Source organism: Notothenia rossii (genome assembly GCF_949606895.1).
Source record: "Notothenia rossii genome assembly, chromosome: 8".
In the NCBI taxonomy this organism is placed as follows: domain Eukaryota; kingdom Metazoa; phylum Chordata; class Actinopteri; order Perciformes; family Nototheniidae; genus Notothenia; species Notothenia rossii.
Window position 1 is genome coordinate 38,758,255 of NC_136906.1, and position 24,611 is coordinate 38,782,865.

The following is a 24,611-nucleotide window of genomic DNA, read 5'->3' on the forward strand; positions in this document are numbered from 1 at the left end:
TAAAAATACATTGGATCCTTCGATTTTGATTGATGGTTTACTGAACATCGTCGTTTGCATCAACATGCATACTGTTTTTGTTGTACTCATGCTGTCAATACGTAGATTGTGTTATATAGCTTTAGATAGAATGTTTTTTCTTCCTCTTTGCATAATTTGCATCCACAATCCTTTGTCAGTAGGTGTTTCCAAAGTCCTTGCGGTTTTCCGATTGTTCAACTACTTGGGAGCTACTGTAAGCTATTTGTATTTGCATTTTAGCACATTACTTCCTGCAGTGATTCAGAAAGTATTGTGTTTGGGCTTTTTATTGTGAAAGGGAGACCACTACTCAGAGCCAGACATAATTTCATAGAGAAAGCGAGTCTTATCGGGAGCCAATTTAAATGCTAATGTCGTCTTTATTTTACATCCATTACAAATTTGTGCAATCAATTACTTCATTGTGATAAGTTGTCTACAGCCACTTTAAATGCAATCAATGTATATTTCTAAGTGCTTACAACTTAAGAAATCTTGACGTACAAATGACTGTATATTGAATATATTTCTGTACCCAGTGTTGAACAGGACCCAAACATTTGAGAGATGAAAAAGGACACATCTGCTTTAATCAACTGCCAAGTAGTCAAGTCTGCATTTGTGTCTGTTCATTTGTAAAACGTGGAATTCTGTTTCTTTTTAATGGCCTAGGTGGATTTTGGCTTTTTTTCTCTTGCCAAGATACTTTTAGACACACTTTGAGGTATGCAAAACCTTAAAACTAGAACACTGATGGCTGGCTTACGCTGCAAACTTCATCACCTTTTAACAAGAGAGTAAGTATCAGCAGAAACAGAGAGAGAGATGGCAGGCACCTTTACAGACACTTTGTTTTAGAGAGAACCCATCCCCCCTCTGTCTAGTGATAAGATGGCAGGAAGGGGGGAGGAGGGGGCAGGGCCAGGCTCACACACACACACACACACACACACACACACACACACACACACACACACACACACACACACACACACACACACACACACACACACACACACACAAACACGCACACACCAAAAGGCCTGACAGCCATAGGACGAGGTAAGGGTGACAGTAAGGGGTTGTGTGACTAACTTTTGACGAGGAAGGTGCTTTCTTTGTTCTGATCAGCCCCAATCTGCATACTCTGTCTGAATACATTGAGAGTTACTTTTGACTCTACCAGTGTTCCACTGGAGTCATAGCTTTCTGAACTTATTTCTTAGCAGCAATTTGGTTTCTTTTAAATGGCCTAGGCGAATTTTGGCTTTTTTTTTTTTTTTTCTCTTGCCAAGATACTTTTAGACACACTTTGAGGTATGCAAAGCCTTAAAACTAGAACACTGATGGCTGGCATACGCTGCAAACTTCATCGCCTTTTAACAAGAGAGTAAGTATATACAACGTTATTTTGTATATTTTACACATCAGCAGAAACAGAGAGAGAGAGAGATGGAAGGAAGGGGTGAGGAAGTCTCCCCCAACTCTGCAGACACAGGCCATAGAAATGAGGAAAGTGTGACATTAGGAAGGCAAAAGGTGTTTTCTTTGTTCTGATCAGACCGAATCCGCATACTCTGTCTGAAATACCTGGAGAGTTACTTTTGTTAGAGCTTTCAGAGCTTTCTGAACTTATTTCTTAGCAACACTGGGCATTTTTCTGTTGTATTGTATACAGTTGAAAAGTGCACAGATAAACAGTCAAGCATGGGCGGTAAAAATGTGTCTCCTCAGGCTCTCTAATACACACACAGTCATCTCTGTGGTGCCTGCCTGCTTTCCAGGACTTTTTACAGCCTCTGGCCGACTGCAGGGCCATGGGGTGTTAAGACAGGCACCTATAGCTCTGGAGTGAAGGTCTCCCCACACACACACACACACACACACACACACACACACACACACACACACACACACACACACACACACACACACACACACACACACACACACACACACACACACACACACACACACACACACACACACACACACACACACACAGACACACACACACACACACATGGGGGGCGGGCCCACCTGTCACTTTTTATGCATACTAATGTGATTGAAAATTTTTTTATGATACACCATAAGGCGCAACAGTGGGGGCTTTTCACACCTGTGAATACACATCAACCTCCTCCTATTGACGGATCTCACACCTACTTGAGATCTCACACCTCGAACAAAGGGAGGCGGGACTTAGCTCATTAGCATAAGTAGGTAGAGGTGTGACCTGTCACAGCACCTGTCACCCTCTATGCATACTAATGAGATGAAAGCGGGATGAATCTTACTACTAGCCAGATACCAAGGACTCTGAGAAGACGTGAGCTCCTGATCCCCTTTAATCTCCACTGACAGTCTCTTGTGAAGGCCTTATAACTGTATCACAATGGATATTACTGAGTTTGCATAGAACCAAACGTGTTCACGTGTGAATGTGAACATTAATAGAATATCACCTCCCATCTTCAGAGCAATCTGACTATTATAACATTAGCGTTAAGAAAGCTTAATTAAATATCTGCCACAACATAAGTAACTGGATCAAAGTAACAGTACAGTCCACGGCATCACATCATAATGTATCATATATTTCCTTATCTGAGTCAGCTGAGCCGTATCTGGCCGTGCAACACTTACAGTGTCACATACTGTATGCAGAAGTATTATTTTAAGCAACACATTACGAAACACTCGAGTCAAATGTAATTAAAGTCAGATCGTGTCTTAACAGGCATATCATAAACCTGTTAATGTACGCATTCAAACACTTTTTCTTTTACCAGCTGTGTTCACCTTGCAGGTGCAGCTATGTGGCTTTTATCCTGGATAAAGTGTTTGAGTCATGGATGTTTAAAGTCTTCATATTTGTCTAATTATATAGTTGACTTTTCATTCAGGAAGTATGACGCGCTGCGCTGTCAGTACGCTTCTCCATGTTTGTGATTGGTCGAATGCTCCAAATACTACCCCTTTTATGTGAACGCGCACCTAACTAGATAGGACACGGCTGGCTTGAGCGATCCACTTGATAACCCGTGTCGTAGTGCCGTTTAGCGAGAGGGCGTATGTTTTGGATTAGGCCAACCGGCTAACTCAAACATATCCAGGTTAGGTTGAACCAGTTTCGTGGTATACCCCCCAGGTCTTGTCCTGACTGAGCACAGGCACCTGTAGCCTTGGCTACTGTGCTCTCAGTGTTTTGTCTCCCTGTTCCTGCCTATTGGCGTCAGCTGATAGAGGTGTTGGTTTTATCTTGTTATGCACAATGTTGATTATTCTCTCAGAACTAGCTAAATATGGGTCTGGGGTAGAGATCTTCAGAATTGGTTTGGCATCTTTTGTGTCAATTCGTGGCACACAACATGTCTTGTGAATAAACCATCAGTTTGCCATCAAAGTTCCTGCTCTCCTCGTGTCTCTCTGACTCCTGTTTCCATTGCTTCAGAAGTTTCCATCGCATATGAAAGATTTTTACATGTTTGTAAATTATTTTGGTTTCAGTTTGTGTGTTTCACATGGGTGAACAGTATATTTATATGTTATGGAATGAAATACAATGTCAGATTAGGGGAAAGTTAGGGGAGTGCATGTTAATGTGTCTGGAGGTGGCGTGTTCCAAAAGTGTTTGGGTTTGTCTGCCGTGTGTGGGCTGCGTTCCATTTCAAATTGCCGCCTGTGCAATGTATGCACCAGTCTGTGATATGCCGATGTGCAGGCCCGCCCCTCCATACACGCCGATCACACAGACTGCGTCTGCCTCTCGCCCTCATCTTGTGGAGGGAGCCTCATCTGATGCGCAAATGCGGCGCAATTGAGCGCGCCACAGTTTCTGCTGCGAGGCTCCACTAGCTGTAATCGGCTTGGTGTGTCCAGGGTTTACACACCACCCCCCCGTCGACGCTCGCGAGGGCCTCATCACATCACAGCCCTGCCGATGTGGTATAATGTATAGGACCTTTTTCCTCATGGGTGTCATTCACAACAGACCAATCATGACAGTTTTAGAGAATGAGTTTGTATGGATACACTTAAAACATATTTGTATTTGTCTTGGCTTCAGCTCACTGATAACATAAGAACACAAATAGGCACAACACTTACATAGATGTTTTTTTTATATGTATTTTATTACTCCAAAGTAGAAAAAAAAAAGTCAGCCATATTTAACTGGAAAAGTTTTCCTTTGGCTCCCAGGAATTTTTCCACTTCGCCCCACTGTAAAACAGAAACAGTCAATCAATCAATCAATCAATGTTTATTTATATAGCCCAATATCACAAATGTTACATTTGTCTCAATGGACTTCACAGTTTGTACAGAATATCAGTATGAAAATACTGACACAGCAAAAAGTATTACTTTTTGGAATATGTAGTTCTACAGTATGTTGACAATGCTATTTCAAATGAGAAGATATACTAAGTCACTCAAAAATATCATGATGAAAGTGCAGTATAATGTATATATTTATATATAACACGTACATCATATATAATACAAGGTACATTTTTTATTTCAAAGTCAATGTTTCATTTGACCAATTCTTTGAATTTGCTGTCTTATCAATGCCCAAACATACAGCACTAAACTTAGACAACTGCCTGCAAGACTGCACACAGAAGTAATACTACTTATTACTACTAACTATACTTATAGTATAATTGTTAAGAACAAATGTAACAAGTCAGTAATTACAAAAGAGATCAAATACCATCCAGCCTCACATATCAATCATTTAACCTTTAGTGATATTGATCAATGATAAACTCTATTGTATATTTTAATTTCTATTTCAATGTAGGCTACTTCCCTGCTTATGTGTTACAATCAGACAGCGTTTCTAGGGTGCGATGTCTGAATGACGAAGGGCAGAGAACTTGGATGTCTTACTTTATGGCGCAAACGTCTGATAGAGCCATTGATGACATGGCTCCCCACCCCCATGTGATCAACTAAATTCAATTTACTGCTGAGGAACCCAAAATGTTTAAGTTAGTGATCTCAGGGTTGATGAAGTTGGTTGGTAAGACTACTTTGTGGCCCCTGTTCTGCCAGACCCATCAGCTACACTGAAGGAAACTTCAGATTAGATACATACCATCCAGAGCAAGACTGCCACTGCACCAACACCTCGGTATGGCCCTGAGTAAAGAAACACAGATTTTAGGTAAACTTCATTTTTTTCAAATGTCATACATGTAAATACAAAAAGTCCAGTGAAATCAAATGATAATTTGAAATAATAGTAGGTACGATTAACTCAAACATATGAAGGACTGTAACATAGTCAATGGCATTTTCCCCATCAGTTTAATATTTTGGAATACTATTATTATTTAAAAAAATATTTATACAGCCAAGAATAGGAATTCACCTACAAAGGATTACAAGAAAAAATGTAATATACAAATAAATGGCTGGACATGATGCATTAATGCGACATGAAGCATTACACAAGTACCTCAACCTTAAATTAATAATAAATTATTGTTACTGTAATTTCAATATTTACATTAGCAGTCATGCTTAAGACTGAAACACTCCTTTTAAACAAAGTATACGAAAATCCAATAAGATAAGACTTGGTTCCACGGAAACATTATTGTCATTGTTTATTTATTTAAAAATATTTTCTAAACAAACCTCCCTGATTCGTTCCCTCAGTAGTTTTTTGTAGGGGAAAGTGTCTGACCCTTGATGAATGGGACATTCTGCAAGGAATTAAAAGATGGTAATAAGTTGAAGTTCAGCAATAACCTCCTAAACATTGCCTAACATCACATTGTGCTCAATTAAACTGTTCAAAATGGCACTGAGACTTTTGATACTGCAAAGTCTTAAACAAAACAAAAGGTGGTGTATTCTAATTGTACCGATGATTGTTTTCTCTCTCTTTAACTAATTCAATGTGCAAAATCAAACACAGTTTCAGTCGATGTAAATAAGATAATTACTAATTAACCCGCACATACCATTAATTGCCACTTTATTCCTCGTTGGTCTTCTTTTCTGTGAGGAAGACACTGAGGAGAGAGCAGGAGTCAGCCCGGAGGAGAGAGCAGGAGTCAGCCCGGAGGAGAGAGCAGGAGTCAGCCCGGAGGAGAGAGCAGGAGTCAGCCCGGAGGAGAGAGCAGGAGTCAGCCCGGAGGAGAGAGCAGGAGTCAGGCCGGAGGAGAGAGCAGGAGTCAGCCCGGAGGAGAGAGCAGGAGTCAGGCCGGAGGACACAGGAGTGAGGAAGAGAGTGAACTCAGTGTCAGTCTCGGTGGTAAGAGGTACAGACAAGTCTGATCCTGGGTCTGCGGCCATTTCTGCCTGTGTGGTTGAAGGGCCCTCAGGTTCAACTGCCAAAGTCACTATTGAGAAGAAAAAAAAGTAGACGCATGGTGAGTAAATGACCAAGTATAATCCGCCATATACATTTATAATCTGAGTAATTACAGCTAAAAATGAAACAGCGGAACATCAGTGATTCTGTGTTACAATGGCGTTTGTTAGCAACCAGGAAATGACACCAGTAAGGACAAACAGATGAGAATGCTGCGTGGGGTCTGGGTGCCGTGTTGGCGGGACGTTGGGGGGCTCGCTGCTCCGCCCTTTGAGGCTCGAGGAGCAGACAGTGTGAGCTGGATTACTGGTGTTGTTTCCTGGTTGCTGCGTGGGGTCTGCGAGACAGCGAGGAACTCAGCCTGAGCGCACACACACACACACACTCACATCCAGGCTGTGAGTGTGAGTGCGTGTGTGCGTGAGGAGATCCACGGAGCCTCGGCTGAGAAAAGATAAGGCTGAGTGAGTGTGTGTGTGTGAGCCGGTACGTCACTATGCCCGTTACGTCACTATACTCAGGAAGATTTTTTTTTGAAAAAGAGCAGCATAGACAGGTATTTTCTGTGTTAGAGTTTTACTCGCTACAGGGTGTACTTTGAGGGTTTGTGACTCTGCAGACCGTTTACATGCAGGAAAAGCTTCATAACACACAAGGGGATGGGTAATAACCAGAAAAGCATGACATGGGCCCTTTAACTGACAAAACAAGACATAACGACATATTTTTACTACTTGGTAAACAGTGATTCACATTTTTTTACATTTAAAACCAGATAACTGAGCAACTAATTTACAAAAAATGTTAACAGATACATTGCTGAAATATAGCAGGCAGATTTGTATACTTTACCATTAATAAGGCTTTCGTAAATCCTCTTTATGGTAACAAGTGCATTGTTACCATCTTCTGTCTCGATTTGCCATGGACAGATGCAATCGGCCGCAAAACCATTTGTGCCTCTCTTGGCAAGAAGGAGGATGGGACGCCGATCTAACATTTTCCATTTGTGGAGCTGGAACACAATGGACACAAAAAAACAAGAAATACTATGTACACAACAGCTCTAAACATCATCACACACCTAAAGCCATTATAACTCCATTTATTTTGCATAAGTGAAAAATGCACTGATGTGATACGTGTGCACATTGAGGAAGGCACCCCACAATTAACCAGGTGTGATTTTAGACCCCTTTTTTTTTTTTAAAAAGAAGTTTATCGAGCTCGGGTTCACTTTGAGTTTTTTTTACATGGGCATAGTTCTTTTTATATGGGTTAGGGATGCCAGCGATTATTCTATTTTTCGAATATTCGTTACAGTCTCCATAATCGAAAATTATTTTTAAAATTCGATTTTATTTATATATATTTTTATTATTATTTATGTTTTTCTTTTTTTTCCTGGCTTAGTTTCAATTTGGCGGCGAATAATCGATTAATATTCGCCAGGGCTGTCCGATTTTGATCATGGTCAGTTTCTGGCATCCCTAATATGGGTCCATTTAACTCTCACATTCAGATATCTGAATAAGCTACATTTAGCTTTGAAACATGTCAGCAAGCTATAACCTATATCATTTCAGGTTCAAAGTTCTGCATTAACAGCACTTCAGATGTAAAGCTGGTGTTACAGGGGAATTTTGAAATGACTGTTCGAACACGGCTCAAAGTCAGAGACTCTGGTAAGCTTAATGAAAGTGCTTTTAAGGGCCTCTTTATTAATACTAACTCTTTCCAGGTCTTGATTGTCTTTCAAGCACTATATTAATATGGGCTGGTTTTGATTCTGTGACATTCTTGGTTTTACCATTTATTCAAAAATGTATATGATATTTCATTTATTTTACTTTTGGAAACCATAGTCACATAATTATGTGTTTTCCATACTATGAAGTTCCAAAATAAAATATAAAACACCAAAATGCAGGTTTTTTTGTAAGATAAAATTAGAAAAACATGTACATTGAAGCTCTGATTCTAGGAATTACCACTGGCCTGAACTATGTTACTTCTGGTTAAGAAATAATGTTTTACTAAAACTGGGTGCTTGCAAGTACAAACACTATCTAACATCAGTTCGAAAAAATGTGTTATGCCTTTACAGATTTAAATACAACGGTGACAACAATTTTGCTTAACACATTACATGAAGTGCAGTAGCCATGGGCGGTATCATTTTTTTCATACCGTCATACCTTGCTGACATCATACCGTGGTATACGGTATATGACGGTATCAGTCCCAATTTAAGGGGTAATTTCTCCCCAAAAAATGTGTTTTACTCACTATATCAACAGCCCCACCAACAATATTTTCCACCAGCCGCCACTGACGGTATGACTTGGGTCGACTTGAGTGAGGTGGCGTTCGGCGGCAAATAGATGTTTCGAACGGTATATTATATGTTCGGTGTAAAATGCAGCCCGAGCCGGTAGACGCTCGCAAAGTGCCGCGACGTGCGCACAAGTGAAAAACAAGGGCTGCATACATGACACATTGTGCAAATGGCACATTTTGAGATCGGATACAGGACGCGTTTGTAGATGTCCGACGTTGTTTCCATAGTGAGCTAAGTTAACAATATATCATCATACATAAACATTTTCCGGGAGTAAATACTTGACTTATTGAATAAAGTTTGCTATATTCACTAACTAGTTTGGCAATATTATTCCGTGCATGTGTTAAAAACCTTATTTCCATTTGATTCATTGGATTACTCGCGTGAATGTTTAGCACGTAAATGCTTTCGTTTTTAAAACCGTCCGATCTCGACTACAAAACCATCAACCAGTTGCATAGGATTAAAAAATGTCAACACTCACTCACCCCATCTTAAACATCCGTCTCTCGTTGTGCTGGATGAAGTCACTGGCGACGAGTAAACCCAAAATAGTCCCAAACAGGCGCAGAGGCAGTTTTCTTTTTTACTAGTTATCCGAGTTCGGGGCCGGCAAATGCTGCCGCCATCTTGCTCAGCTCAGCTCTGTGCTGAGCTCTGAGAGCGGGAAAGACGGACTGCCCTCCCCTGCCCTCTGCTGACGCGTGCTGTGCATTACAATCAATGTCGTCCCTGTCAAAACTCCGTGTCAGTGTAATAGAATGAAACGCATCTGTGATTTGGCGCACAGTCTGTGACGTCACGGTATTGAAAATCATACCGACGGTATTTCGAAATACCCTGGTATACCGTAATACCGCCCAAGCCTAAAGTGCAGTAATCGTGCACTAGTCTGTACTTCTCACATAAACTTAATTAAGAAATTAGGATTATTTTTAAAAAGTAAATGAGGGCGACTGTTGGAAAGTATAAATCAATTAAGTAATTTAACAATTTGTATAAAAAGATTAAGATCAGGGATTATTTACACACTTTTTTATGATAACTGACATCTGCAAGAGAAAAAAGCTTACCAGTAAATGTGTCGAGTCATACACTTTGTTGACACTGTGGTTTTTCTTTTGCGTGGCCTTCCACTCCTGTGCAACCTTTTCTTTTTGCTTGGAGAGTTTCTCTTTGTAGGGTTGGATGGCACCACAGTGTTTGCATTTTTTACTTGCTACTCCTATGCTTTCCCTGCATGTCTGGCACACTTTTTGAGTAGGCATCTGTAACAGAAACACAGATAATGTCAGGGAATACCAAAAATAAGAATACTATACTACAAATGTTTACAGGATTCATGTATTTTATTATATCGTGAAAAATCTTGTTAAAACAATGAACTCATGTTTTTTTTATCTTTTAGATAGGATGAACAAAAATCACAAGAGTAAGGAAAACAATGTTATACAGAGTCAGTCACATGTTTAAAGTGACTGTTATGGACAACCCTAATCTGTCAATATCTGGTTGATCCAAAAGTTGATGCTCCATCATCACAGAAAATAATACTAAAATCATCATTACCAGGGGTGTATTGCTAATTCTATAAGTTCTGCATGTGTGCACGCGCAGTTGTGGCTCGTTTTGAAGCTTATGTAACTACTGTCAATTAACACTCCAGCCAGAATCAACAAAGAATGGTCATTTATTAAGTCTGCATTATTGAATAAATGTGTGATTCTTACAGTAAATGCTGCACACAGAGCGTGATAGTTAAGTGATCAGTGAAGGACCTTTATAAACTAACTCCCTCCTGCTGAGGTACAAAGGTTACTATATAAAAAGTGTGCACATTTATTTAGTATCCTATCCATGTGAATATGTTTTAAGTGGGGGTGGACCTCATGTCCTCTACGGGGGTCCGGAGGCCCCCGGGAAGTTAAATGCATCAATCTTGTGCACTTTGAGGGCAAAATTAACTAAATCTATGGATACATCTGTCAACACCCCCATATGAAACTTAACTGTATACATTTCAATAATAAAAAAAAAAGATAAGAATAATACTTTTTTAAAATGTATCTTTGTGCATATTTAACTATTTACTGTTTTGTTTTTTTATGCATTTGTTGTATGTCCAATAGTATGAATTTTAATGATTTCATCGATGTTTTAGATTAATTCGATTTTTTTTTAGGGTGCTGTGTGACGTTGAACCTGCGACCTGCAACCTGTGACCTATGAACCTGTATTTGTATACTACCAAAGGAGCTATTGAACCTAAGAACTTGAATTTCCGACTCCTATTGTGGAACATTACAATAATATAAAAGTGTGCCTTGGAAATATGTATTTCCATATATGGTGACCAAACTGTTTCAGACCCACTGAGATAACTTAGACTAAAGTTAACTGTGTAAACATTACATTAGGTACATTAGCCTCTTAGCCTATCCGTTATCATAGCTAGCTAGCACCAGATGCTAACAACCATCCCCGTTTTAGGTGCCGGAGCGGTGTTCCGGCAGTATTACACCCCTGGTCACTCTTCACTTAATAGATAAATAGTATTTAATATAGTTATAAAGAATGTGACGTGTGATAACATTTGGATCAACCGCATGAACCGATGGATCACAAAACTTCCATGCTCACGTTAACGTTAGCTGATTCTACTTTTGGCTAATTTAGCTTTGCTATCATTATTCCTAGGTAAACATAGTAATCTTTGTCACTATACTAGACGACAAAATAAAACAACATAATACATATCCCAAAATGAATATATTTTTGATATCTGACTACTCACGTTTATTAGCTTGTCTGGGAAATAAATGGATGTTGTCAGTGATGCAGTAACGAGTCCAAAACCCCGGTGAGTTAGCATTTTACCACTTCCGGTTCCCTCGCCTCAGAACCAATGAGATTTCTCCATAGGATTTGGGAAAATAGCTTGAAATAAGGTCTGTGGTCGACACAAATTTAAGAGACGGATCACGTTTTGTTCTACGACAGACAGCCGTGATTTTTGAAGAGTGTACGTGTCTGAAAAACGATGGTTGTTAACAGAAGTTGTCGAGGACGTTGTACGTCATTACGCCGCCTCCCGTTGATTTAAAACGCGCCCGTGGGTTGTAAAGGTATACAGGCTGACGCACCCGTTGATTGAAAACGCTGCTCTGGGTCGTATTAATGGGTCGGAAAACAAGGAAAACAATCTACCTATTTGGTCGTATTAGTTGGAGGACTTGTTGCTCCATATTGGTCCCGGTTTGGCGTGTCCAAATAGCAGCAGTTAACCATAGTCGACTATAAAGTCAAATATTACGTGAACAGGTTTATAGCTAGTGCGTAAGGGTTCCTAACTTTAAGTGATGATATCAATAAGATAAAGCCCATTTTGTTCATAGTAAACTAGATAGAAATGTTGTTATTTTAAACTAAGTGTTGTTTTGGCTTGGATTTCAGGGTTTATAATACCACACCAGTGGTTTACTTTGTTACGGTTCGTTTAAAGATCACCTCGCCATTGTTTAAACTCCCACCTGAGAGCCGCATGGACAAATCTCTTTGTCTACAGGTCAGAGTGCAAAATAATCGGGTGCCATCTTGTTTACACCCCACATGTGGAAAAACAAAGACAGGGCAATCGCCATTTCGTGAAATGCAAATTCAAAGCACTCCTTTCTTTGTTCTTATGCAGCTGGTTTCACTCCAATGAGGCATTTTCCTGACCTCCATCTTGTGAAGAACGAATAATACTTCTGGTCACAGTTGGAACTAGAAGGCTGAATCAATTTTTGGATATTAAAGGGAAGATTTGTTGTATTTTCAAAGTTTTGAAGTATTGCTGCTGGCAAAAGTCTATTGGCGGATTATGGATCTAATTCTGCTGGCAAATGTGTTTTGGCGGTTTTTGAAATATTCCTGGTTGCAAATGTGTTTTGGCGGTTTTTGAAATATTCCTGGTTGCAAATGTGTTTTGGCGGTTACGTGCTGTGTTGTTTAACCATAGTGTAATGTTCTTCCTATTTTAAAGATACTTTTAAGGAAAATAAGTTTCTCCTTGTTAAAAACAACTCAGTTTTGCAACAGCTATTCCCTAGTGGATTAAGCTAGGAAATTAAAATAGCGCACTCTGGTGGTAGTACAGAATTATTACACAAATAGAAGAAACACCATACCATGTGAAGTATAATTTTAAGTGTTATAAATAAACATAAGCTTGATCGCCAGAATAGAATTGCAAAGTGGTTTCTAATTATAAGATGAGAAACTTACATAATAACATAACCTAGACTGTAGAATATTCAAACACCACTTTATTGAAGCTAACACAAGTTGAGACATTTGCATAATTTCATACACTTCAGTATGCACTGTACACAGTGGATTTAGATTTTTACCACAGATTTCTATTTTCATATTTCAAAGTCAAAACCATACTGTACACTGTACAATTTTTATTTAAAAAAAATTAAAAATGTGCACAAATTTTATATTTTAATTTACTTTAATAATATTTACATACAACTAAAAAAACAAAAAACAACCCTGATTTAAAGTTAAGATGGGAAGACATAGGATATTATTTATCAGGAACAAAGGTGCTAGTCGGAGGATTAGTGCTTCAATCTTTGATAACTTCATAATTTCATTCGAATAGGAAGAGACCATGCCACTTAAACAAACTAAGTTGAGACTAGACACAGAGCCAGGCTCAACAGCAGATATCAAGGGAAGGATAAAAATCAGATCAGATGCTATAAAAGTTCCAAATCTTAGACAAAAGACATGGAACCACATGGAGAAACTGTTGGAACAGTGGCAAACGAGAGGACTGTTTCCAGCAGATGATCAGCCTGGACCAACGAAAGCCCATAGAAAAGCTGTAGTTGAACATGAGAATGCTGAATACCTACAACAGGAAAAAGCATGGATCAAAGCCGGACAACCCTCTTGGTATGGACCTGAAAACATTGCTATGAACAGAGCTGAAAAAAGAAAATCTAGAGTATTTTGAAAACCAGCTACATAGAGCCACATATGTCACCACAGGAGGGAGAGGTTGAATGTTATTTAAAAGATAGTGAGTAGAATATTGCATTTACACAGAGCATCCACCAATTAGAAGTAGCAGAGTAGAACATTTAGCAGACTATTTTTGTAATTATGAGAAGGAAAATACATTACGAATGATGTTGTTCCCCCTCACATAAAACTATTGTGTCCACACAACTAGTGAGGTCAAGAAGACGGGCTTCCACCCAAAATATGCAAGGGGCGGCGATACACCTGACGTGAAGCTGTCCAGACCTGAAAACAGAAACTCGATTCTGCTGTGGTGAAGTCTGGCTACAAAGGGAGGTGTCCGATAGGGTCGCTTGTCTCAAACCAGTGAAGAAGTCAACAAGAACCCAGCAGAACTAGAGAGTGACTGTTAGTGGGAGAACTGTGACGGAGCGACAGAGACTGGCCCAACATTTTCCAGCCAGTACATAGATAGACCCCGTCAGAAGACCGGGGCTGTGTTTAAAGGGGAACTTCATTTATTCTTAGCCAGAAGTGCAGTTTTTAATCAAACAATTATGTGATTTATGGAGTCAGATTACATTTTTCTCATAAACACAATTTTATAATCGGTCTGAAGTATCTGTTTTAAGGCATGAGCCGCAGATTAAATAACATAACACTGATTGAGAGCTTGGAGGAAGAAGTTGTAGGGTTTTTACAACAGTTTCAAGAATCAGTCTTTATTTATTTATTCTTGAGTAAATTTACTGATTTATAGTGTAGTGCGTAAGGCAATATCTCATTTGAGTGAGGGGCACCAGCCCTTCATGCAGGTCACCCTCTGTGAGAAGAGTTCATATTTTCCCTCCAGTTTGGAGAAAGATTATTTTATCATATGTTACTTCAGCAGTGTCAACCAATCCTCTAATCCTAGAATTATTGAGACGCATTAGCAACACCAGGGGTATTGTTTTTCGCAGCAACGATGATGCATAATACCATGACAAAAGCCATTATTGAAACAAGTAAACTATTAAAAGTGCTAATGGGAAATGTTTTGTGAATATGCATTTATGCCATCAGAAAGCCATACATCATATGATATTTTTGTACGCCTTGTGGGTACACGGAGAATTTATATTTATTTAATGCAACGTTATGGGTTTTACATGTCCTGTTCATAATACGGTAATCATTGCAATATTAATTGAGCATTTTATGCTCAAAGGAGGGAGTGTCATGATTATACAGATATGTTGATTCGGTGACGTTGTAGTTAATAAATAATAAAATGTAGTCAACAATAGGTCTCATAACAACAAGAGGTATGCCGAAGCTTGGGCCTTCTCCAAGGAGGGAGTGGTCCAGTTTTAGATATTAGACAAATAGAAGTGGATGAATATGTCAGAACTCTGAGTAATATTATGCAAGTTTTGTCTACACAGGCTAGGAAAACTACAGAGATACCAGACGAGACACCAGTGTGATTGGGTGAGGGTGAAAGTTCACAAAAGACAGTGGGCTCATCCCCGGTGGACGGAAGCGTGAAAAGTTGTAACAAACTTCACACGCGCTCCGGTTTAAAGGTAAAGAAAAAGGAGCAAATTGACACCACCTCACACATTGTCACCCTTCACTGGCAACTTCCAGAACATTATTGGGAGTTAGGACTGATTTGGCAGAGCTGGAACAAAACAATAAATAGAAATAAGATAAAGATAGAAACAGCTCAAAAGACAAATTGTCTATAGATTTTTATAGATTGTACATTAATGTGAAAACCTATTTTTTGTGTTTTACATCTGAAAAAGAGTCCAATTTTTTGTATGTTATTTTTGTACTCATTATTTACATTTTGTAACGGACACAACCAGGGATAACATAGAGATGATGACAAGAACAAAGCCAAACCAATTGTGGGGTCCCCTAGGGATAAAAGTCAGAATAGCATTGTTGATTGTGCTCATTACACTTGGCACCTTGTTGGTTGGATGGGGAGTACAATATCATGTAAGACATGGAACCATTAGTTTACTCATAGAGAATGCCCACATCACTAACAAGACTCCAGCTGTGTTTCACAGACTTTCACTTATCCCCAGAGCCAAAAGATCAGCTGAGCAACAAGAGGAGGAGTTAGAAATACTCGTTCCCAAACAAGAGGCGGTTATAATCAAGATGATTCACCCCCCCTATATGCAGTTCTTGTATCAAATGATGAGATGGGTTTAAGTGATCGGGATATGTAAGTGATGGGGATTTACAGATTAGGGGAATCTCTAAATACACTGGATCCGTGTTTTAGTTTGTACCAGAAATACCCCCTGTTAAGTTTATGAACAACCGACCGGTGACCTGAGTAGAATTATTGAAAATGATTACAGTTGAAACAGGCTACTAACCCAAAAGTACAGCTTTGTATGTACAAACTCTATGAACAAAATTTCCCAGCAGATAGTGGCGACATTGCAGATATGTCCAGTCACCAAAGTTACTTATGTTCTAAATAAAAGTGAGATTTAAAGTGATGGAGAAAATATGGAGATGTTCCTTTATAGTGTGTGAAATATGTGGTGCTTGAAACATCTAGGTATTTAAATTGATGGAAGAAAGTGGTTTCCTGAAAGAGTTAATTGGAGTAAACATGTTACAGTGGGTGAAAACAATGTTTAGGGATATGGTACAATTATTAGAAAACATTAACTGGGCTTAGATGACATTTAACATCAAAGAAAGATAGTATGGTTAGGAAAATGGAGTGGGAAAGATTGGATTTATTTTACCTCAGTGTGTTAGAATTAACTATAGATAATGCGTCCCGAGATCTCTCTCTCTCTATCTCTCCGCCTGTCAGAATGCTACGACCCCAACTTCCAGGCAGACAAAAGACCTCACCACGGAAGACTCCTCCTCCTCCATCGAACAGACAGAGAAGCAGAGCTGAACCAACAATGACAAGACTTTATCCAGAACCATCTCCACCTGAGGAATCCAGAACTACAGGCGACATAAAAAGGCACACTCTCATCGGTCCCCCACAGGACATGAAGTTCCAAGCTGAGCCACAAGATTTGGACACAAGAGCAGAGTGTGGGACATGAGAGCAGAATACGCCCTCCATGCAACAAAGTAGAGACTGTAAAGGAGGAGATGAAAAGCAAAGCAGATGGGACACTGAAGAGAGTTACAGCGGAAGGATCCAAGAGCGGATGGACTGAGGAGAAGAGGACTGAGGAGAAGATGACAGGACGGAGGAGTTGGCATGGTCCGGCAGAACGTGAGGGGGTCGTGGCTTGACAACCAGAGGGGGAGAGAAGGAAAACGGGAGTGAGTGAGTTTACACATAAACACACTTATTCACCAACGAGAAATACGTAAAGAAAAAGGTTTATTAGCCATGAATTAATCAATTGGTGAATTTATAAAGAAAGAAAGAGGAAACTATTAAATAACCCTAAAAACAAACTGAGGGTAGAACATATTATTCAATCTTTTCATCATATGAACAAATTATTCTTTAAGAATTTTTTTATTCATGTGTGAATTTGGGTAAGATTTAATTTGTTACAGTATAGACCTACAGTTTAAAGGGATGGTTTTAGTAACCACTCTATAAAAGCAGACAAATCTTTATTTGTATGGAAAATGTTAAAGGTAGAGCTAGTACCAAGCCAAAGAAGGTATTCCAATCTAGAGTATTGATTTCTCCATTGTAGCATGGTTATTACCTCAGGAGGGAAGATTAAGGTGGAAATAACATTTGTTTTTCGTCCAAGATGTAGAGTTTTAAAAAGACACTGGGCAAAGAGAGATTGCACATTTTAATTTAAAAAAAAACTAATATAATTGGGAGTAATACATGCGGGGCCTTGGATCACTCATTGTGATGGTGCATATTTTACAACAAATATCGTTCAGGGAGAAGGGGTCGCTCGACCCACCCTGCAGATGTTTTAAATCTTACTTGCAGCTTCAGAGGGAGCGCACGGCACCAGAATATGAGTTTTAAAAGACACCATTCAATCAGTGATGACCTGACATTTAGAGATGTTATTTAAAGGAAAAACATATCTGCCATAGGTCTAAATTCCTGAATTGAACTGCAAACCATTAATGAAATGACTTGTTTTAAAGTCCTTAAAGGAGGGAGTAATTATCACATGCTCGGGCACCCAAGGTTCCACACACTGTTAAAGGGGTTAGCATAGCTTTTTAAGTAGACAAGAATTGAAAATAAATTAGTATAATGAGTTATTGATATTCCACCGGTTCTCACACCATTTCAGGGACTTTATCACTGCATTAGAACAGACCACCCAAAGACCACCCAAAGGTAATGAGTAGGAACTTTTAAGTGATGAAACTCTACAACTGTTGTAACTGACCAAAATCTTCTCCCAGAAATGACTGTCTAGAATGCCGTACCCCAGAGTAGAACGCAGAACGGCCCCTTCTAGAGAACATATTACTTTCATACCTTAAATGGTATGAAAGGAGGGAGGGTAAATTTCTCATGAGGAGACGATTACAAATGCTAGCAGAACAAGACGACCAACCCCCGTATACAGATGTTGATGACAATGATGAGTTAGTTTAAATGATATGGATGTTCGGAGATGAGATTGATCAATGAATGTCCAGCTGATGTGATTCTTTACACTATGAAATCATGTGAAGAAGTGAGCAAAATAAAATGCTAAAATGGAGTGAATCCATTTCAATTTACTTTACACTATTCCAAGATAGTTTATTTTTATTTTTCAATTTACTTTGCCAATCCAAGATATTTTATTTTATTCTTTATTACTTTATACTATTCTAATATGGTGGATCTCATGTTGTAAAAATCATTGCTATTCTAAAATGGTTTGTTTCTTTTCACTTTGTAAAAACAAGTGCCTTAACACCAGTGCTTAATTTGTAAATCATAAGGTGCCGGAACGCAAAGTACATATGACAGCTCAGGGATGACGAGACGCGTACAGGTCCCGGAACGTATACAGAAAAGGTGCTGAAAACAACATGAAAATGTCCACTTGCAACGCTGTGGGACTTACAAGCCTCAATTTCAAATAGTATCCATGGTATAAATGTTATGACGATAATTTATAATTTTTTAGGCTAGTACGCACAACATAGGCAAATGCCCACATCACCACAGGTGGGACTTCAGTATACAGCCAGCAATTAATTTCTCAACAGGTTTAACGTGTAAAAAAAATATGTATTAGGCCTATTCAAAGATTGGCACGGCGGCCTATTAATAGACAGTATGTTTGCTCACCATATTTAGTTGTTTAAAACACCCCACATCACGAGCATGTCCGGATTGTCCTCTATCTCTTTTTTTCTGCTTTTACTGCGTGTGTCTGTGGCAGTTCTGTGTCCTTTGGCCACCCAGGACCTCACGTACGGGACTGGATTGAATTTAGCCAGGGGGGGTCCAACAAGATTTAGGAAGAGTAAAGATGACATGGTAGATGTGAGCAAAGAGCTACGGTTGGGAGTGCAAATCAAGTTCATTTGAGAAAATCCGCGCTCACATTCAGCACTTGCAATGGGAATGCTGTTGACAGCAACAAAACTTACTCCATCAGCTCATCGGGGGTGTCTTTACCATCTGAGTCTCTGTACGTTCTGTAGGCCCGTATGACTGCGCGCGGGTTGGCAATGTTGAAGCGCTGACACAGGGACTCGACCTCAGTCTCTCCATACAGCGCACCTGCGTCCTCGGGCCAGTATTGTGCGTAAAGCACCTTCAACTCCTCAATGAACTTGTTATATCCAGTTTTATCTGGCATCCGGCCTCCTTGAGATAACATACGGTCCTCCAAGTTCTTGGCCACAGTTAGAAAAAACTGACCTGTCGCTGGACGTCCCACACTCTTCTACGCTCAATGCGCTCTCCTCTCCTACTGAAACTTCCTGCTGTAAGCCAGCTGATGTCGCGGTTCCGCTCGCCTCTTGCTCCGGCTGTTGTACCGGGCTAGTTGATGCCAGGGTACCCACCCTTTGCTGTTGGTGGTCCACCTGGCTGACGGTAGCTGGCTCCTGTTCCGGCTGGCGGTGAACCTGACCCGCTGCCCGGGCTTGGCTAGCTGTCGGTTAGCTAGCTGGCTAGCTGTTGCGGCGCTAACCTCCTCCTGGTTTTGACCATCAACATGACCGCTGCAGCTGCCCTCGTCGCTGCTTGTGGAGGCTTTTCTGACTCGTTTTGAAGTGTCTATTACCTCTTCCTTCTTTTTGAAGAAAGACAGTACATTTAACTGTCTTTTTGACATGCTTGCATTGAATCACCGTTTCTTCCTCTCTGCGACGTGCTCCTCATGTGGCGAATTTCAAAAGTGAAAGACGTTTGTCCGTTGGTCCAGCTTTTCAGTGCGTCAACACAGATCTCCGACTCTTTCAAATCTTAATCTTAATAAACGACATGAAATTCTTGGGATTTTTTCTGTAAATTAATATCTGCATATTTTATTTCATTTTAACCATTTTTATTTTTTATTTTTTGTGAGAGGTACCGGATCTGCCCAAATAGGTGTCGGAACACAGGGTGGCCAAAATGAAGAGGTGCCGGATCCTGTTCCGGCAGGATCCGGCACCTCTTCATCTCAAATTAACCACTGCTAACACTGAGCGTGGTATGAGAACGGTTTCTGTGAAAGGAGGGACGAAGAAATGTTCTGATACCAAGCCATTGCTGCTATTTTGAAGAATGATATTGAATGTAAACACTAGAAGTGATGCACAAGGGAAAACTTTTATGTTTGAACACAGACAAGAATTTATTTTGTATTTTTGTAAAGCCGGCTGTAAAACCATTCCATTTGATTGTATGTTTGTTAATATGAGATATGTAATATGCAAAGTTCAGATGAAGAACTCATTGATTTCAGTATTATACACACCTTTTAGGTGTGTAAGGAGGGACTGTTAGAAATTAAAATCAATGTTTTAATGGGGAAATGTAGTTTAAACATGCCGTCAGTTTTAATGCTCTTTTATACTGAAAAACCAGAAATTCTTGTGCACAAGCAGTTAAGCTTTTATTCTGAAAATCCTTCATCTACGGTTAGCATTTAGCATGTGGCTAATATACGATTTCCTAAAGAGGTGAATTGAGTAGCGAAATGACATGGAGTGGTGCAAACCGAAACCTACTGATTTAACACTACAACTATAGATGTCGAGATACTACCATGCTGAATATTAAATGAAAGTACAGTTTATTTGAATGCACTATTGTTTACAGACGAGAGTAGCATGTGACAACATCCGGAATGACCGGAAACCAAACCAGCCGTCAAGCATTTTCTGTATGTTTTAGAGTATTGATTACAGCGTTTAGAATGTGTTACATGAAAAGTGATGAAAGAGAATATGAGGAGAAAAGGCGTGTTAAGCATATGTTGTAGGTGAAAAGTACCAATCTTCTGTTTAAATGCAACAACGGACATTAGAGGCGAGGCGAGCCGGCTGGCGGGGAGGAGCCAGCAGAGGATATATAACGGCACCGAACGGGGGATTCGGGCTTCTCTTCTTGCTCAGGAGAGCCAGATCACAGCTGTTTTCTGCCGGAACAATATTCTGTCTGTAACACTACCGCGCCTTTTTTAATTAAAGTATCCCATTTGAATCTTTTCAGAGACTCCATTTAGTCTCATTTTAAAGCTTCTCTCCTGGACGCGAGAATAAAGAACATATTTAACAATTGGGGACCCGGACGTGATCTCGTTTCACCGGGAGAGCAGTTGCAGTTTTCAAAGGAGCTTGAAAAATGCTGGCAGACATACACTCGGGCCCATACAGAAAGGTAAAGAAGTAGGCCTACCTGTTTATTCAAAATCTTCAATAGATTACATAGTGAACAATAGGGGTGTGTGTCTGTCTGGTAAGTTGGACTCCTGAGAAAGACTGCCTAAATTGAAGTTAAAACAAGCCTAAATTGATAAACATTGGTATCCTACCACACGTGGCGTTGCTTTGTCACAGGCAGGGTGAGTTCAATTTATTTTGTTCTATTTAACCCTGCATGCTATTTGTTTGTCTATTATTACATGTCGGCCATAGGCCAATCACTTCTATAGGTGTCTTTTGTTGCGTTTTAAGTTAACGTGAATGGTTTTAGGCCATTAAGCAGTCGGGACTGCTTGAGGCAAAGACCCAGCCAAAGTTTGAGACTAAGGTTATTAGAGTGAGAGTTTTGTGTTAACAACAGTATGAGGCTGTTTTAAAAAAGTCCTTTTTCAAGGAAAAGGCCTGAGGGTTAGTAGCGAAATGATATGGAGTGGTGCAAACCGAAGCCTACTGATTTAACACTACAACTATAGATGTCGAGATACTACCATGCTGAATATTAAATGAAGGTACAGTTTATTTGAATACATTATTGTTTACAGACGAGAGTAGCATGTGACAACATCCGGAATGACCGGAAACCAAACGAGCCGAGAAGTATTTTTTAGAGTATTGATTACAGCGTTTAGAATGTGTTAAATGAAAAGTGATGAAAGAGAATATGAGGAGAAAAGGCGTGTTAAGCATATATTGAATGTGAAAAGAACTAATCCTCTGTTTAAATGCAACAACGGACATTGGAGACGAGGCGAGCCGGCAGGCGGGGAGGAGCCAGGAGAGGATATATAACAGCACCGGAGGAGAGATCCATCTCTTCTCTTCCCTAACGAGGAGCGGATCACAGCTGTTTGTCTGACTGAACAATATCATGCTTGTGACCAACCCGCGCCTTTTTTAATTAAAGTACCCAATTGAACTTTCACAGAGACTCCATTTAGTCTCCTTTTAAAGCTTCTCTCCTGGACGGGAGAATAACGAACACAGTTTACAATATCCATAAAGAAAAAGAACATCGGTTTACAGTTCTGTTTCATATGGGTGTTTAGAGATGTATCCATAAATTCATTTTGCTCTCAAAATGCACCAGGTTGATGCATTTAACTTCAATATTTAAAAAGAAAATGTTCCCGGGGGAGCATGTCCCCGGACCCCCCTAGAGGAGGTGACGACCCCCCAATACATTTGTAACACATGAACGTTTCTTTTTTCGGTTCACCAAAATCAAAAATCTCACTCCAAATTGAACTCAAATGTTGGCAGCCCTGCAATCTGATCAAAAGATGTGTTCAATGGCATTAAAAGGAGAAAAAACGCGGCTGAATCAGTTAATCCATAGGTTAATAATGTGTGTGTCGCTTTGAAAAAATTATTTATAATCCATAATTCCATTTTTATATAAAAATCGGAGAAAAAAAGTTAGCTGCTAATGGTAGCCAATAGAGTGTATGCAGCTTCCGGTTTTGGCCATGCATCACTCTCACTCCTTATTTGGTGTGTGTAGAACTTTCCCTCGATTCCATTGGCTCCAGCAGTTATAAAGAGATTTCATTCGTCACCCCAGCACGTGCACTCCGCTCTGCATCAGCCAAACAGTGCGCTGCACCCACACTGCGAGGGGGACCCAAGTTCCCATCAGCAAAAACACGTCGGTTTGCTATCCTGGCCCCAAAATGGTGGAATGAGCTCCCCATTGACATTATCTCTTTCGACTCCACTTCGAGCGATAGAACTATAACAAAGCACTTATATAATAAAGGACTGGCTTATCTAAAGCCAGTTGAGTAGCACTTGAAATGTTTTAGCTCTATGAAACCCGATGTACTTATATGATTCTGTTTTCTTCAAGTTTGTATCTTCCTGGTCGAATGCACTTATTGTAAGGCGCTTTGGATAAAAGCGTCATCTAAATGCAATGTAATGTAATGTAGTGTAATGTCAAAATCGACCAAGGGGGGCCAGATGTATGGAAAATCCACCCAAATGACCCCAGAAGTGTTTTTTTTGTGCTAGATCTCTCTAAAAAGATTACATTTCACTTGTTTTGCATCAATCTTGATACAGGATACTTATTATATGTTGTACTTTGGATTCCTAAAGCTTTTAGTCTACTAACCCATCATCCAAGGGTAGTTTTCAATATAAGCAAAAAAGAATTTTTGGACGGACACTATAATTTACAGTTTTTTACTTTGTTCAATCTGAATTTTCTTTAAAATAAAAAACATCTATTTTGATTCTGTCTTTTCTACATCCAATTCACAGGTTTATCATTACTTTGAGAATAAAGATTATTAATTTAACCCTTTTAGAAGGGAAGATATTGTCATTTGATCTGGGAATGTCATTTTCGAGCCTGAAACCTGAAAAACATGCTCAGGGTTGAAAAGGTTAGTAGGCGGAGTCGGCCACTGCCGTCTCGACAGTGAAGTCAGAGTCTAACTCCCGCCTGCTCCAGCCTGATCCAAAATACCCCAATACCCCTCTCAAGACCCTGGTGAAGACTGTCATGCGGTCCGCAGAAGCCTCCGGTAGTGAGACCCCTCTCAAGGCCCCGGCCATGAATTTCATGCGGTCCCCAGAAGCCTCCGGCAGCAATATCTCTCTCAAGACCCTGGTGAAGACTGTCATGCGGTCCGCAGAAGCCTCCGGTAGTGAGACCCCTCTCAAGGCCCCAGCCAAGACTGTCATGCGGTCCCCAGAAGCCTCCGGCAGCAATACCCCTCTCAAGACCCTGGTGAAGACTGTGATGCGGTCCACAGAAGCCTCCGGTAGTGAGACCCCTCTCAAGGCCCCGGCCAACACTGTCATGGGGTCCCCAGAAGCCTCCGGCAGCAATACCCCTCTCAAGAACCTGGTGAAGACTGTCATGCGGTCCGCAGAAGCCTCCGGTAGTGAGACCCCTCTCAAGGCCCCGGCAAAGACTGTCATTCGGTCCCCAGAAGCCTCCGGCAGCAATACCCCTTTCAAGACCCTGGTGAAGACTGTCATGCGGTCCGCAGAAGCCTCCGGTAGTGAGACCCCTCTCAAGGCCCCGGCCAAGACTGTCATGCGGTC

At 40.2% G+C, this 24,611-nt stretch overlaps 1 protein-coding gene across 1 annotated transcript; it reads right to left on the minus strand.

Moving 5' to 3' along the window:
- Positions 1 to 4,042: 4,042 nt before the first annotated feature.
- LOC307015561 (uncharacterized protein) lies at positions 4,043 to 11,796 on the minus strand. Its single transcript, XM_079644250.1, has 7 exons — positions 11,497 to 11,796; positions 9,776 to 9,970; positions 7,211 to 7,373; positions 6,006 to 6,386; positions 5,677 to 5,744; positions 5,132 to 5,175; positions 4,043 to 4,248 (listed from the first exon to the last, which is right to left on the minus strand). Exons 1-7 carry the CDS (start codon positions 11,572 to 11,574, stop codon positions 4,197 to 4,199), a joined length of 981 nt encoding a protein of 326 aa, XP_079500376.1. The 5' UTR covers positions 11,575 to 11,796; the 3' UTR covers positions 4,043 to 4,196.
- Between the last annotated feature and the right edge of the window lie 12,815 nt (positions 11,797 to 24,611).

Excerpts from the sequence above, each read along its gene's own strand:
- LOC307015561 (XM_079644250.1), bottom strand. The coding sequence starts at position 11,574 with ATGCTAACTCACCGGGGTTTTGGACTCGTTACTGCATCACTGACAACA. Across the intron at positions 7,374-9,775 it reads ATGACTCGACACATTTACTG|CTCCACAAATGGAAAATGTT; the intron begins GTAAGCTTTTTT and ends ATTGTGTTCCAG. Across the intron at positions 5,745-6,005 it reads GAATAAAGTGGCAATTAATG|AATGTCCCATTCATCAAGGG; the intron begins GTATGTGCGGGT and ends AATTCCTTGCAG.